The sequence below is a fragment of the Onychostoma macrolepis genome, chromosome 04 (genome assembly GCF_012432095.1).
Source record: "Onychostoma macrolepis isolate SWU-2019 chromosome 04, ASM1243209v1, whole genome shotgun sequence".
In the NCBI taxonomy this organism is placed as follows: domain Eukaryota; kingdom Metazoa; phylum Chordata; class Actinopteri; order Cypriniformes; family Cyprinidae; genus Onychostoma; species Onychostoma macrolepis.
Window position 1 is genome coordinate 33,225,097 of NC_081158.1, and position 16,930 is coordinate 33,242,026.

The following is a 16,930-nucleotide window of genomic DNA, read 5'->3' on the forward strand; positions in this document are numbered from 1 at the left end:
GCTTAAAAGCCTGTTGTGGTTTGGGTAGATGCTCGAAATGAATTAGGCAATATACATTGTGCCTACAAATGTGTTTCTTTACACAACTGAAATTGATTTCATTTTTATTTTTATTTGATAAATAATTTAATGATAGTTTTAACTGCTTTCCTGTAGCTCAAATAGTAGAGCATGACGCTAGCAACGCCAAGATCATGGGTTCGATTCCCAGGGAAAGCAAGAGCTGATCAAATGTAAAAACTGTAACTTGAATGCAATGTAAGTCGCTTTGGATAAAAGCGTCTGCTAAATGCATAAATGTAAACTGTTACTCCACTGTGTTAATAGTTGAACATAAAGTGAAAACCGATTATATAATCTAGAAATTTGTGCATTGTATTATGTAAATAAGCTAGACTAAGATGCAGTATTATTTTAGTATAATTTATCTAGTGTTATAGTTTTTAATCAATATTTTGAATTTAGATTTTATTTTTATATTTTCTGTTTTTAGTTTTAGTATTTTGTTGTGTTTTTGTCATTTGTATTTTTTTATATATATTTTTAAATAGGTCTGTATAGTTTTTTAGTTCATTTAGCTTTAGTAAATTAACTTAAACTTAAACTAAACAAAAATAAATAAAAAAACATTGGCAACTAGCTGAAATAATTGTAAGCTTTTTATATTTTACTTTAGTTTATATTATTCTTTACATTTTTATTTTTCATATTAACTTCAAAGTTTGTGTTTTTGTTGTTTTTGTCATTTGTATTTTTTATATATATTTTTAAATAGGTCTGTATAGTTTTTTAGTTCATTTAGCTTTAGTAAATTAACTTAAACTTAAACTAAACAAAATAAATAAAAAACATTGGCAACTAGCTGAAATGAATTAAAAAAATTTAATATCTTATTTTATTTCAGTTCATTTTATTTATTTATTATTTTTTAATGGTATTAGTTTTGGTTAACGATAATAATGCTGTTCAGATGTCACTCACACACAATCCATTAAGCAAAGTGAGCCACAGGTTTTCCGAGGCATCAAATGGAAGGATTTCTCTGTCATACAGTATTTCCTGTGAATCACGGCGTGTGTTTTTGTGGAAAAGGAGGTTTGTAGTACGTCAGGGACTCTCAGAGGTGCTGTAAATCACTAGTCCACTTACGGATTTATCCGTGTCTCGATCACCTTCCCAGCCAACTCACCTCACGCAACGGCCCGTGTGCGTTATGATGACGAAAATTATGTTAACTTTTGCACAGAAGAAATGGAACGAGATCAAGTATAATATTTAGATTCGAAGCTGGAAGCTCATTGGATTCAGATCATTAGATTGAGTCAGGAATAAAGACGTCTGCATCCAGCATCATCACAGTCAGATGTCACTGAATTTGTGGGACGCCACAAAATCTCAAGTAACCCACCTATAAAAACCACCTTTTTTTTCTCAGCAGCGCACAATATTGACATGGTAGTCTAGATAGAGGGTGAAAATCACTCAGCTCTTGCTCAAGTGTCAAAGCGACGTGACATAAACTAATTACTGACTCCTTCCGCCACTTCAGTATTATGAAGTGAAGTATGTAGCCTTTAAAAACACTGCTCTTTCCACAAACAGCCATTAACATTCTTGTGTTGTGAGGACCTCAGGCAGCTCAGTTCATTCACAATTTAGTCCTGCTGTAATTTTTATGATGCCGCTGTGACACGTTGGCTGTTAAAACTGCAGTCAAGGGGCGCAAAGCAATGGCGATACACAATCAGAGCAGCACTGAAGTGCTATGACAGTTTGTCACGCTTGTTTTGAGTCATTTTGCATGCTTAAAAACTCGTTCTCATGCAAAAACATGAATACATTCCACCAGCCAAGATTGTAATATCAATACTGGGTTGGTTGAGCATTCTTTTGTTGAGCAAGACTTGTTTTGTGTGTGCTTTTGTGTCCTTTATTGTGTACATGTTTATTTCTATTTATTCAAAAGTTTTTCTTGTTGCTGAAAGAAATGAGTAGTTTTATTCAGCAAGGATGCATTAAATTACAATTATAATGTTACAAAAGTAGGTTTTTTTTTTTTTTTTCAAATCAATTCTGTTTTTATAGAACAAATTGCATTATGGTTTCAAAGAAAATGTTTATTTATATATATATATATATATATATATATATATATATATATATACACACATACTATAAATCGCTTTGGATACAAGCAGCGCATCAGTGTCAGATTGTAGTTTTTGAGCGAATTACAGAAAGCATTCATTCATGCAGTTTTCAGACGGGACGGTCCTGGTGTGGCATGTAAGTCAGTGTAGAGTAAGGGAAACATCTCGTAAAGGGTTCTTCCTCTTTCACGCCTCGCTGCACCTCGGCATCTGCGCGGCGGCTCCGCATGATTCCGGCGCATGTGCGTGTTCCTCTGAAGAGCCGAGTGTAGAAACACGTGCCTGCCAACGCAGTGCATCAAAGCCCTCGCTTTTGCTTTCATGCACATTTGCATCCCATCGGCCAGCGTGTTTTGAATGCATATGCACGGAGAATAACAAGACTCAGCATCTCTCTGTGTCTAGTGTAAGCCCTGCGATCAATGAGATGCTATTAGAGGACTTTTCCCTCCCGGCTGTCCTGTACCACTGTTCACAAAGGCCCTGATCAACCTGCTCGGATCGATACGGTTTCCAGCAGCAACCCCCGTTTTGTTCCCTGGATGTGTTGTTGATATCACCTATGCACACACACTCACACGCGCGCGCACAGACACAATCACACTAATCCGAGGACATTAGCTGTGGAGAGAGTCCATTTCAGTCAGGTAATGGGCAGATTTGGCTATCACAGGATGTTGTAAAGGTTGCGCTGAAGAGCGAGATAATGTGTTTTTTTTTAAGGCCGGCCTCTCTGGGATCTGTCAGCCGCTCTCCAAGCCAAAGTGCTTGAGCAACTTTCCCATAAACACCTCTCTTGTTTTACTCGGCGGTAAAACACACAAACACACAAGTGCTAAAGTTTAAGAGAGCCCAAGTTTGATTTTACGGCCCATTGTTTGCACAGAACATCTTCTTGTTTGACAAGCTCGCCAGTGACTCACGTCTCTTGATGTTGGTTGCGGCAGACGCTGTTTTGATAACGGATTGAGATGGGAGGAGAGAGAGAGAGAGAGAGGGAAAAATGTAATGAAAGGAAGGAGCTGAAAGACTCCCACGAAAGGAGCGATGTTGTCTCGGTCCACTCAAACTCACTCTCCATACCTTCTATATTTAATCTCCCTTTTTGGCTTCCCGGCAGTCCGCGTGTGACCCTAGTGGAAGACCTGAGTAACACAGAGAGCAGAGGAAGTGTTTCTCAGTCTCTCCACAGCTGGAAGGACAGATTTCTGTCTCCAGACATTTCTCAGAATCTGTCAGGAATATGCACAGGTCACATTTCACCCCACATTTAAAATATACATAAAACTTTTTAGTCACGCTATCATGACAATTCAAGCACATTTGATCTTATAAATATGACTATAAGTACTGTTTACTGTTATTTACATATGTGACCCTGGACCACAAAACCAGTCTTGTGTCAATTTTTTTCGAAATTGATATTTATACATCATCTGAAACCTGAATAAATAATCTTTCCATTGATGTATGGTTTGTTAGGATCAGACAATATTTGGCCGAGATACAACTATTTGAAAATCTGAGGGTGCAAAAAAATCTAAATATTGAAAAAATCTCCTTTAAAGTTGTCCAAATGAAGTTCTTAGCTATGCATATTACTAATCAAAAATGAAGTTTTGATATATTTACAGTAAGAAATTTACAAAATATCTTCATGGAACATGAAAATCAATAATTTTGACCCATACAATGTATTTTTGGCTATTGCTACAAATATACCCCAGCGACTTAAGACTGGTTTTGTGGTCCAGGGTCACATACATACATACATGCATACATTCACATTAACATGACTATATAATATAGTTAAGCATATGTGAAAGTAATTTTTTTATTAAATGCATATGTACTGTGTATATATATGTGTGTGTGTGTGTGTATATAATTATATATATATATACATACATACACACTCTCTCTCACACACACACATATATATATATTATTAGTAAGTATAAAAGTAAAAACTATATTTCATTCGATATAATATTTAATTGTAATTTATTGAATCCCCCCTCCCATAATGAAAATCTTTTGATTTTGGGGTAAAATGTGTCCTGGACATGCTTTTGCGAGACTCACCAACACAAACAACAAATGAATCTGTGAAAGCACTGCTATTTTCCCACAAGGGTCACTGGCATGCCCCCTGCCGTGGGTCGTGAGGTTGTGACCTGCCTCTGCGGGAGGCAAGAGGAGAGATGCTGAGGTCACAGCGCTCTCCTCCTCATCCACATGAAGCTCTCATTAATACTTCACCACGCTCATAACCCTTGACCTGTGCCGCTGTTCACGCTGATGAAGCAATGAGCCAGCCCGTTTCCGACAGTTAAAACTAAACCCAGCAGCCATTCTTTTTCCAAATATGCACATCGGCAGACATGTGACACTTTCTGTGTTTACATAGTTTTACAACTCGAACGTTTCGTGGAAGCTCTCGAGCCGAGCCGAGCCGAGCTTACGCAGTTTTTTGGCATCTGACAGTGGCTAGCTCTGAGATATGTAGCGTGACGCTGCGCATACATCCTCCACATGTTCTCGCTGTAGTGACTCATGGCAGGATGAAGGATGTCAGAGGAGTCCTGGAAAGGTTTTTTTTTTTTTTTTTTGGTCACACTCTAACTCCCTGTGTGTTTGAGTTTGTCATTCCAGCCGTGCTCTTACTTTGCCCTGAGCGCAGCGGCAAATTACCCCACCTCACTGAAGGCTTATTTAGTCAAGAGGGAGCTTGAGCAACATCGCTGGGATATGAACTCACCCTGATGCCACACGCCAACCTCTGTGATGCTTTCTTTCATTCTAAAGGAATAGTTCACCCCAAAATTTAAATCTGCTGAAAATGTACTCACCCTCAGGTCACACAAGATGTAGATGAGTTTGTTTCTTCATCAGATTTGGAGAAATGTAGCATTACATTTCTTGCTCACCAAATGGATCCTCTGCAGTGAATGGGTGCCGTCAGAATGAGAGTCCAAACAGCTAATAAAAACATTACAATAATCCACAAGTAATCCACACCACTCCAGACCATCAGTTAACGTCTTGTGAAGACAAAAGCTGTGTGTTTGTAAAAAAAACAAATGCATCAAAGACATTTTTAACTAAATATAAATCCATAATCCATAATTTCGCTTTCTCCAGTGAAAAAGTCGTCTCATCTGAATCAGGAGAGAAATCTGCACAGATCAAGCACCGTTTCCAAGCCAAAACAGTCCAAAATAGTTATAAACAAATATTTGGCTGGATTTTGATGAGAGGCAACAGGAGATGGACTTTTTCACTGGAGGAGTAGTATTATGGATTATGGACTCTATGTATTTTAGCTGGAAGCAATGGTGTGAAGTTAAAAACGTCATAATGATGGATTTGTTTTTTACAAACACACAGCTTTTGGCTTCACAAGATGTTAATTGATGGACTGGAGTGGTGTGGATTACTTGTGGATTATTGTGATGTTTTTATCAGCTGATGTTTTTATCAACTCATTCTGACGGCACCCATTCACTGCAGAGGATCCATTGGTGAGCAAGTCATAGAATGCTACATTTCTCCAAATCTGATGAAGAAACAAACTCATCTACATCTTGGATGGCCTTAGGGTAAGGACATTATCAGCAAATTTTCATTTTTGGTTGAACTATTCCTTTAAATGCAAATGAATTGCACACTAATAGTCTGATTATTGCCAATCATTTCTCATGTTTATTTATAACATATTATAAAATATAAATTCAAATGCAATGTTTTCTGCTGCCGTTATCATTGACCTGCCTCAAATTCAGAACCTGCTTCAAGTGCAAAAAAATATATAAAAATGGCAAAATAATCCCTGAGCTCACTAGAAATATTGTTTTCTGTTCATTCAGTGTTTCCAAACCCATGCATTTGCATAATGCATCATCTGTCTATAGCACAGACATGTGCGTTTTCATCAGAGTGGACATTAAAGTGTATACAGAAAACTGCAATACGCAACATATTTTACCGTGATTATGATTGCTGCATAATCATAATAACATAATCACAAAATTCTGTTTACATGAGCTGCAAATTAATCTCAGTACTGCTTAAATCGCATTATGAATGTAGTCATTATGTGTTTAAGCATATTTATCTGCAACTGCAATTTTTGTCTGATGCAGTTATGTGTTTTATAGAATGATAAACGTAACTAGATGTTTCAGGACTTTAGATATGATTACTATATGCCAATCACACCAATTTGGTCTTGATAGACTGCAATCTGTGTAATTTTGCTGTAGCTACAAGCGCAAAATGATCACATAAGTTTAATCATTCAAATCATTCAGATTGGAAATGCAAAAGTACTCATTTATATTCATTTTCTTTGATGTGACACCAGTAATTATCCTTTTTTAGCATGTACCGAGGTTTGAATTATTAGTCTAATCTAGCCTCTGTGATCTGTTTTAATGCAGCTCTATCTAATATTTCTTTTATGTAATCCAAGTGAGGGATTTTGCATTATTCAACAAGGGTAGTTCCTTTGCAGGGGTCTGTGACAGAGAAAATTCAATACAGTAATATCAGACCGAGCACTTGTGTGTTTAATACACAAACAGAGAGTGAGTAGAAACCCGACCCGCTGACGCGATCTCATTGTCATAGCAACCACTCATCCGTCAGCCTCACGTGTGCCACGCTGTCAGCGGCACATGAGCTGACAGAATCAATCAAGGAGTTTCTGATGGAGGGAAGAAAATGTAAACAAACACATGTGTCTACTGTCAATATCCTGCATGTCTTGTACAAGGTTTATGAGATTTCACAGAAGATGCTTATGAAGACAGAGCAGATTATCTCCATTCAGGCTGTCTTTTTAAATATTTTAATTTATTATAAAAACAATCACAGATTTATTGTGATTTGAAAAAAAAAAAAAAAACAATGAACAAAAATGAAAAGCCAATACTCGTGTACTCGTGTATATCTTGTGGTGTTCGCTTGTAATGCACTGATTTTATTATTTATTTTTTATTTTTATTATTAGTTTTATTATTATACTTTGTACTTGTTATACTATAGTATTTTTATTATATGTGTGTTATTTTTAAATGTATATTGAAGAATCATATTATATATAAATATATACATATAATATTTGAATATAAATTTTAAAATAACATAATATTTAAATTGTATATAATATTGTTATTATTATTATTATTATTATTTATTTTACTTATTTAATTATTTATTTATTTACATTATTTTTTTCTTAATAGACATTAATATGTAAATGTGGGTGGTCAAATGTTAATTTAATTCTATCATGATTATTTCTGAATGAGCCATTTTTGCAGCTTAGTTTCCAGCAATTGTTTTTGAATATGTAAATAGCATATCAAACAAGAGTCATAGGAACAAACCGTATTGATTTTGCTCATGAATATTAATTACGTGACATTTGGTCGGTAGTCCTGACTGATTGGCTTAAATGCAGAGGCTTTGTCTTTTGCGTCTAGCTACTTTGGCCAAGAGAAATGAACCTCAAACTCTCACAAATAAATATCATTTTTGCAATTCCATTTGATGACTTTAGGAGTGCAGAAATGACACACTTTGCAGTTGAGGGCTTTTGGGGATCTTTGAAAATGAAACGCGTTCTGTTGGCATCTGAACATACGCCCCAGCAGATGCTGCCTGTCGTGAAGATGCTCTGAGTTTTGAAGATCTCTCTCTCTCTTTCTCCCTTTCTCGAACAATGAATGTCCGCACGGCCCAATATGAGCAGCCATCCGGCCTAATGCAAGTCAGTTTCTCCTTCCTCCATTAGTTATTCTCTGTATGTGTCAGTCCTTCATCTGCTTTTGATGTCTCTCTCTCTCTTTCTCCATCGTGCATGTGTGTGAGTACTGTATCCCGTGGCCGTTTTTGAGGGCTAGCGAGGAAAGACCGAGTGTGAGACGTGTTATAAATGTGTCCTCTTTCTGTACTTCTCATGACCTCCTTCTCTGTTGCCCTCGAAATGTCTCTCTCTCTCTCTCTCTCTCTCTCTCTCGTTCTCTGTGTGTCTCTCGTTCCCCCGTGTGTAGCAGTGCGGCGTCACTCTCTGCGTCAGTGTGCCATTACGTCAGCCCTGCATCGCGTCACCGCCGAGGTGCAGATGAGCTAACGTTGCTTTTTCTCTCTCCCCCCTTTGTCTCTTCCTCTCCCGCTACCTGTGCGTTTAACTCTACCTCTGCCTTACGCCCACTTCCTGTCTCTCTCGTCCAGTCTTCGGGCACCAGCGTGACGGTGGACATCGCGGTGATGGGCGAGGCCCACGGACTGATCTCAGATCTGCTGGCTGACCCCTCCCTCCCGCCGAACACCTGCAGCACCCTGCGGGCCGTCAGCAACCTGCTCAGCACCCAGTTCACCTTCCAGCCGCTGCACCACCGGCCACGCCTGAGCCCCCTGCTGGCCTTCAGCGAAGGACACGCCTGCTCCGACTCGGAGGAGGTGCCGGAGAAAGGAGAGAGGCTGGCCATCCCGAAGGTAAGGCCACACCCTCTCAGGTAGCAGGATTTGATTGGCAATTGGCCCTTCGCTAAGCCCCACCTTAAAAATATGACTGACCTTTGCAGCTGTTGCAGCCCCGCCCACTTTTTCCATTTCCATTCATTTCGTTCATAGTTTTGTTTGTTTTTTTAAGTAGTGAGGAATCTGTATTGTGACAAACAGTCTATTTTAATAAATTATCATGAAAGAAAAAGATTTAGGTGTGACTTGACTCCATCCGTCAGATTGGTTTTTGCTAAGCCCCGCCTTAATATATGACTGACCAATCTAATCTTTGCAGCTGTTGCGGCATCACCCACTTTTTTGCATTTCTATTCTTTCTACTTCTTTAAGTAGCAAAAGATTCTTTCTTCCAAATTATGACGTACATATAATGACCGTGGGCGGGATTTGGTTCTGGTTAGTTGTTGATTAGACGTTGAGGTGTGAGAGGACATGCCAGAGAAAGGTTGGATGTCCCGTAGGTAAGGCCACACCCTCTCAGGTAGCAGAATTTGATTGGTAATTGGCCCTTTGCTAAGCCCCGCCTTAAAAATATGACTGACCTTTGCAGCTGTTGCAGCCCCGCCCCGCCTTTACCATTTAGATTCATTTTTTTAAGTAGCAACACGGATCCATAGTGTGACATACAACTGAGTTTAAAGTAAAAGAAAAAGGATAAAGACTGGACTTAGTTCTGTCATGACAACTCTCGGAGGGATTGACATGGTAATGTACATGACAATGCTAATGTATTTGGTCTTGGCAGAATAGATCTGCTACGCTGCTGCTGCTGCTGCTGCTGCTGAAATACATCCACAACATGCTGCTGTGATCATGTAAGAAACACTGCCGCTGCAAATATAGCATACATGAATCACCTCGTAGCGGATCTATACAGGTGGAGCTGGGGAAGGTGGAGGGTTTCTGAAGCACGCTACAAACTGCTACAGCAAGCACTAGTCATTTATTTGAATGGTGAGCAGTGAGCTCATTGGCTACCGATACAGGAGAGAACCAATCAGCTGTGCCATGTGATAATGATGTCATTAGGTCAGATTGAGTTAGACCTATCGGACTGCGCCATCTAGGGTTTCATGCCAGAACTCTGTATTTCTATGCATTAGTTTTTAATTGGATGTTGCTAAGGCCCGCCTTAAAATATGACTGGCTAATCTGATCTATGCAGCTGTTGTGGCCATTTTTTTAAGTAGCGACAGATTCTTTCTGCTGTATTGGGACATACATATGAGTTGAATGAATTAATGATGTAAAAAAAAATGATGCAGCTGTTGTTGACTGGATGTTGAGATGTGAGAGAAGGCACCAGAGATAGGAGAGGGGCTGGCCATCCCGAAGGTCAGGCCACACCCTCTCAGGTAGCAAGATTTGATTGGTAATTAGCCCTTCACTAAACCCCGCCTTAAAAATGTGACATATATGTCTTTGCAGCTGTTGCAGCCCCGCCCAGTTTATTCCATTTCCGTTCATTTCCTTCATAGAGATTTTTTTTAAGAAGCAACAGATTCTTTTATCCGTATTGTGGCACACATAAGATTAATGGATTATGTAAAAAGAAAAATGTAGGCAGAACTTGCTTCTATGCAGCTGTTGTTGATTGGATGTTGTGATGTGAGAGCAGTTACCAGAGAAAGGAGAGAGGGTGAACATCCCATAGGTAAGGCCACACCCTCTCAGGTACCGGGATACCCCACTTTAAAAACATGACTGATGTTTGCAGCTGTTGTGGCCCCGCCCAATTTTTGCATTTCCAGATTTTTTTAAGCAGCAAATGTGGACGGAAATTGGTTCTATGCATCAGCTGTTGATTGGATGTTGAGATGTGGGCGTGGCACTCACTTGAGCTTGTGTGGGTGAAGTTTAAGTGGACTTAATTATTGATCTGGTTATGACTTTTAGATTAAAAGAAATGAGGTCAAAACTTTTTTCAAAAATTAAACATTTACACAGATGAAGTGTTCACAATCAGATCTATAACATGCATTTTTTAAAATAACATTTTAAAATGACTAGGAAATTTTATGTTACAAATACTAATTACAAGTAGCAAGTAGCACTTTGAATAAATCATGAAATTCGGAAGTAGAAAGACTGAAATAGTGTTTTCTTGCAAAACATACTTTTATAATGGAGTTGCATGGAAGTCTGTGTACAGTAAAACAGTAAAACATTTAGTACAGTAGAACAGTAATCTATACATTTCTTTTAAGATAAATCACATATAAAATGCTTGAACATGCCACAATTAACTCTAGCCCATGTATGAATAATATCCAGTCTATTTATGAGTCCATTTTACTGAAAGTCATGCCATTCATACCTATGGGACGTTTTGTAAAGCTTGTCCTGCAGGGAGCGGAGCTTAGCGATGGGTCAATTAGGCTTCCGTTTGTGAAAATGAATGGTTTTTCACCGGTTAGAGTGTTTTTACATTATTTCTTAGCATTGTTGCAGCAATTCATGAATGGCTCGCGTTATCTTGGTGGAACCGGCAAAGACTTTGAGACAAAAGAAAAAGACTCCATTGTGTTTAATGGTTTACTGCCATGGCAAATGCTCTGTATTTTTCATCACACACACACACGTTCCTTCCTCATTCATGCCAGCATGGCAGGTCTCTAATGTAGCGGACAATGACGCACATTCTCACAGAAGCCTTTTAATGTTTCACCAGCACTGCAGTTAAAAATGCATGCCGGCACTTAAAGAGTAGGTGAGGCAAAAGTCACTATCCGTCTCTCCAGAGCTTTTCCCATGCTGCAGTGCTCAGCAAACAACGTTAAGAGTTGTTTATTAAAGCCCATTCATTACACCTGGTCCATATGTAGGTCATACTGCACTACGCTCTGATATTGAACAGAATTCAGAGCACCGGCCTTATTATTTTTCCACAGCGTATATAATGTGATATTTTGGCAGTGTGAAGAAAAACACGAGCGAGTCTGGTTCTTTAAGCAGCGTTTTATCTGTCAGAGCTACAGCTGTGTCAATATCGGAATAAATACGGCACGAAACGCAACTGATGGTGACACGATTTTCGTAGAAGGTCAAATAGTTGTGGCCTGTCTGGGTGTCCAGTTTGGCAGCAGCGCAGGAAACGGGGCTTTTTCACATAAATCCCAAATCACTTTTCCTGTATATTTTAACTCGGCAAAGAAAAACACTTTTCCTAAGGTGTTACATTTCTGCAGCGCTGCTGATCGCACGTCCATTTCTAGAGCCGGTAAACCACGGTTACCGTAGGTCAGAAACCTTTAACGCATTATACATGCATGAGCTCTCCGCCTTAGAAAGTACAATTAAGATTTTAAGACCGATTCCTCCGGTATTTTCCTACTTTAGGATTTAGAGCGAGAGCATACCTTTGTCGCAGACGTTTAAATGCTAATCTATTCGAGAGCTAATAGGAAAAGAAAGTTGTTGAACTGACCGGTTCACTGCACTCTCAGGCCCTGGACTATTCCCTGCAGGTTTTGTTAGTTTTTACTAGGGTGTTGTAGTTAAAATATCTTTAAAAAGGCTGAAAAACATCAAGATACACAATTATTTTTATGTATAAATATCAATTTAAATGCTAAAATATTTATAAATATTTTATAGTATTTAAAATGTTTTAAAATATATTTTTTTAAATATTTATACATTTTATAAATGTTTAGTGTAAGAAGTAAAATAAAGTATAAGTCTAATCAAAGCTAAATAAACACAAGGGCGTAATATGTTTTGTAAAGTTTGTATAAAAATAAGTAAATAGATAAATAAAAAACAAATAATGGATAAATAAAATGTTTTACCTACAGTGCATAAGAGTAAAGCACGCAGGTGTAACAAAAAAAAAGTCACTATATAAAGTCACTATATTTTTTATTTTTTTAAATATTCAGCAAAATTGCTTAATATATTTCAGGAGCAATTTCACATCTCTTGAGGGTTTTTTATATCTGTAATCAGTGGTATTTTGCTGCAAAATGACAAATGATTAGTGTTGAGAAGACTGATGCTGTGAGCTGGTGTTGAGGTTGTGATTTCAGCTCCCTGTAGGAGGCTAGTTTGTGCAAAAATGCTAAAGTGGTTGCTGGAAAATTTGCATGTACCATTTTAATGAAAGGTTGTGAGGTTATATATATGTTTGTGGCATGCATGTAAACAGTGTTGATGCAGATATTTGGCGAATCGTGTGAAGCCTATCAAGGGTCACGTTACAGTGCACAGCATAAATGAGTACACCCTCTCTGAATAAATACAAAGATGTATTTTCTTAATGATCACTAATATAATTCACGGAAAGATGGCAAAATTCAAATGTATTAAACAAACTTAATAAAAACAACAAAATATATGCCAATTTTATACCATTTTCTGTAAGATAAGTAAATTAGCCAATTTTGTTTAAATGAAGGATTGCAGAAATGAGTACACCCTAGATTTAATTCAGCAAATGTATAATACAGACACTTGCATGTTATTTCTCCTGCTCTTTTTCTAGCAAAAATTCACTCATCACTAAATGAAAACCTAAAGCGAAGACCTGATTATTTCAGGAGCCTTGTCACAAGTCCATTGTTTTTGAATGTTGGTGCTACTTCTGCTATATTTTCACACTTAAAACAATAATTTGGTATTCCTCTTGTACCATTGTCCTCTATTATGCTAAGAAATAAGTCACCTGGCAGTTCTCTCCCAAGTGGTTCCACAGCTGCCAGCATTAAGTCTGAGTATGATTCAGTGGGGTATATAACACTTTTAATGGCCAGGAAATTACTTATCTTTAAAAGTTTTGGTTCAATATACTTGCCTGTTGATCAAAAATAACCTTAAACCTATACCCTTTTTTTATTTTTAGTAACTTTCAGGAGGGTGTACTCATTTTTGCAACAACATTTTATCACTTTGATAAGAAAATCTTATTTTGCTGAATAATTTTGATATTCTTCTTTGGTAATTGATCAAGCAGGCTTGATGGAACATTATATCGCCAAAGAACCCTAACATGTCATCTAAGTAAAGAGTAATTGCTGAATTTGTTAAGTTTTAGAGGGGGTGCACTCATTTATGCTGTACACTGTACATCCCAAATTTAAAGGTAAAAAATTAAGGAATTATGTTTTGCATAAATAAATAATTGCTCCTAAAAATAGGCCTTGTTTTCTTGTATGTTCAGTATGTATGTATGTATGCATGTATTTATAATTTGTATTTTATTACATTTTTAATGGATTTTTATTATTAATTTTAATAATAATAATAATAGATTAGTAATCTTTTAAACAATATAAAGGCATCACAAAAATACTACCAAGATTTAAATAAAAAATTATATATATATATATATATATATATATATATATATATATATATATATATATACAATACAGTTTTTAAATTGTGATAATTTTGCAATATGCTAAACAATTCGGAAGGGTAAATGTCCTTAATTTTTTAAGAAAACAATTGCATAATGCACATTAATAATCCTAAAATAGCTTAGTTTTTTTAACTGAATATAATATATAGACATGTTCTTGATCATTCTTGGGTAATTTATTTATTTGAATGTTGATGGACAATTAAGCACATTAATGCAGTAGAAATAATTAATGTTTTTAAATTAATAATAATCATAACAATAAATAATAAAAATAAAAAAATACTTTAAAAAAAGCACAAAATACTACCAAGATGTATAATTGCTTTATCGTTTAAATAATATATCTTTTTTTTTTTTCCATGCCACAAAATTGTGATCATTTTGCTACAGTATAAAGAATTTTGGCCTTAGAAAATTATAGCATAATGCACCTTAATAATTCTAAAATAGCTTAATTTTTATTTTTAAATTTTTAGATCCCCTCATATAGGTTAGTTCAGACTGTGATAGGGAACAAAGCTCCCAGCTGTCACAGCGGCTGGAGAAGCTGGTTCGACCGGACAGCGCAGAACCCTGATCGGACGAGACTCGGCTCACAGACGCCTGAGCGCTGTACGTCTGCAACCCTGACAGTCTGTCTGCGTGAGAGAGACACCACGGCAGGAGAGGAGACGCACGTCCCGAGCACCTTCTCAGACATAAGGCCTGCTACATCCACTCAAACATGTTCCTCCCAACTCCAGCTGACAGCCGCTCCGGCTGAATTAATATCAGACGCAGATGTTTTCATGTTTGTGGCTGTAGATTGTTGCATGAGAATTTTCCTGAGCTAAAAATACACATGCGATTTGTGACTTCTGACCCCGGCGCTCACCGCATCTGTCTGTAACGGGACGGTGCTGGTCTCCCAGAATGCCCAGGGCATGCACTCGGGGCGGTTGGGAGATTAGGGTCGGGGCGAGCGGATGTGCCCTCTGGTTCTCTACGTGGGCCGGAGCCCTGCTCTGCATCTGAAATATTCATGCTGCTGTCAGGAGTTTCTTCCCTGCCCTGACTCTCAGGGTAATGCAGTTCTCAAACTTTTTGTGCCCCATTGTGCAGTTTTATATAGTCAAAAATATACTTAACTTTGATGCGCAAATGCTTGACCGTTCTGAAGTTTCCTTGAAACTTGAAAACTTGAAAAAACTGACTGACAGTTACTTTAGTTTCTGTTCTACTGGAATCTGCATTGCATTACTTTTCAATTCAAAAGGATAATCCACACAAAATTAAAAATATTTATCATTAACTGTTATTGTAGCATAATTGGGATGCTATTATTATTATCACTATTACTGATATTATTTTTATAGTTTAAATGATGTAGATTTTTCATTTTAAATATTTTATTTTTTGACATTTATTTTTATGTTGATTATGTGATATGTGTTAAGTGGAATATGTTTTTAATGTTTTTTTACGGTGCCCGCGAGGTGACATGGTCGGTTCACTTAGTGTTGTTGTGGCCACGACATCATAGCTCGTGGGAACGTGATATTATGTCGTGGCCACGAGATATTAATTCGTGGGAACCTCATATTAACTCGTGGGAACGTGATATTATGTTGTGGCCTCGAGATGCTGTTGAGGGAACGATATATTTTTCTCGTGGCCACGAGTTCAGTGCGTAAACAAACCTGCGTGACCATAGCAACCCGGTATGATCAGATATTATCATAAAACATTTTTATTAACATTAAACATTTAATTTAATGTGTATAGGCTATTATTATTATTATTATTATTATTATTATTATTATTATTATTATTACTATTATAATTATTATTATTATTATTACATTAACTTATAGGGTTATAGGCTTTATATTTGATATATATGCTTAAATTTCCCGTTTCAATTTGTGTATCGCTTTACCTGGTTAACGTTTTGTGAAATTATGCTATATTTGCTAGCCTACCATATATTATGCAAATACTGTGAACGCTTGACAATTATGCCAATAAAGTTTTGACTTTATGATTGTATTTATGCCCATGTGTGATGATAAATGAGCGTGTTGTGTTTTCATTTACAAATTAAATTACGTGAATGATTAATTCCTCAACGAAACACTATATAGTATTTGTAATTATGGTCTATTACTTAGCAGAAATAAAATGAAATATAGCCTATGTTAAATTTAAACTGCATTCCATTAAAAATTCTAGTCAGCATAATCAAAGCTTTATTGGCATGTCGGCTGTTATTTACAATTCAGAACGTTAAGTAAAGAGATCGAAATGAAGGGAAAAAACTAATATAAACAAATATCAAAATATAACAATAATAGTAGGCTAATAATAATAATAATAATAATATACAAATATTACGGGAAAAAGACGATCAGTTAATGGATTTACAAGACTGGGATGGATAAAAATGTTTTCTTGTGGGCCTATTTTATTTTATGCACTTTATGTAACATTTCATGATAAACTTGAATGCTGACTATATGGCACGTAATACAGTCCGGTAGCCATGGTAATAATTTAATAATGTAATTTTTATAATGATTAATGTAATAATTTCTTAATTCTAAATAAAATATTAATGAATCCATCTCTGATAATACCGGGTTGCTATGGTCACGCAGGTTTGTTTACGCATTGAACTCTTGGCCACGAGTTAATATGTGACCCTGGACCACTAACCTCTATGCATTTATTTTGTCTGAGGGTGAGTAAAGGACACCAGAATGTTGTTTTTTTGAGTGTCCTGTCCCTTTAAGTGCATTTATGTTGTCTATTTTATAGCACACACACGTGCCGCATTAGCCGAGCTTTTTGATTGGTTCAAAGTTTGTGATGTAAAGAAGAAACGCAATGATGCATTTCTCCGGGG

General features: G+C 36.9%; 1 protein-coding gene across 5 annotated transcripts in view; it reads left to right on the top strand.

Annotated features, from left to right (window-relative positions):
- Nucleotides 1-16,930, top strand: part of pde3a (phosphodiesterase 3A, cGMP-inhibited) — a 97,507-nt gene that overhangs the window by 60,935 nt on the left and 19,642 nt on the right. For 3 of the 5 annotated variants that reach the window (XM_058772064.1, XM_058772066.1, XM_058772067.1), the window contains 2 exons: nucleotides 7,909-7,926; nucleotides 8,391-8,654. In XM_058772064.1, coding sequence (XP_058628047.1) covers nucleotides 7,909-7,926; nucleotides 8,391-8,654 — 282 coding nt within the window. The remainder of the gene's footprint in view (nucleotides 1-7,908; nucleotides 7,927-8,390; nucleotides 8,655-16,930) is intronic. The other 2 variants (XM_058772065.1, XM_058772068.1) reach the window with 1 other exon arrangement.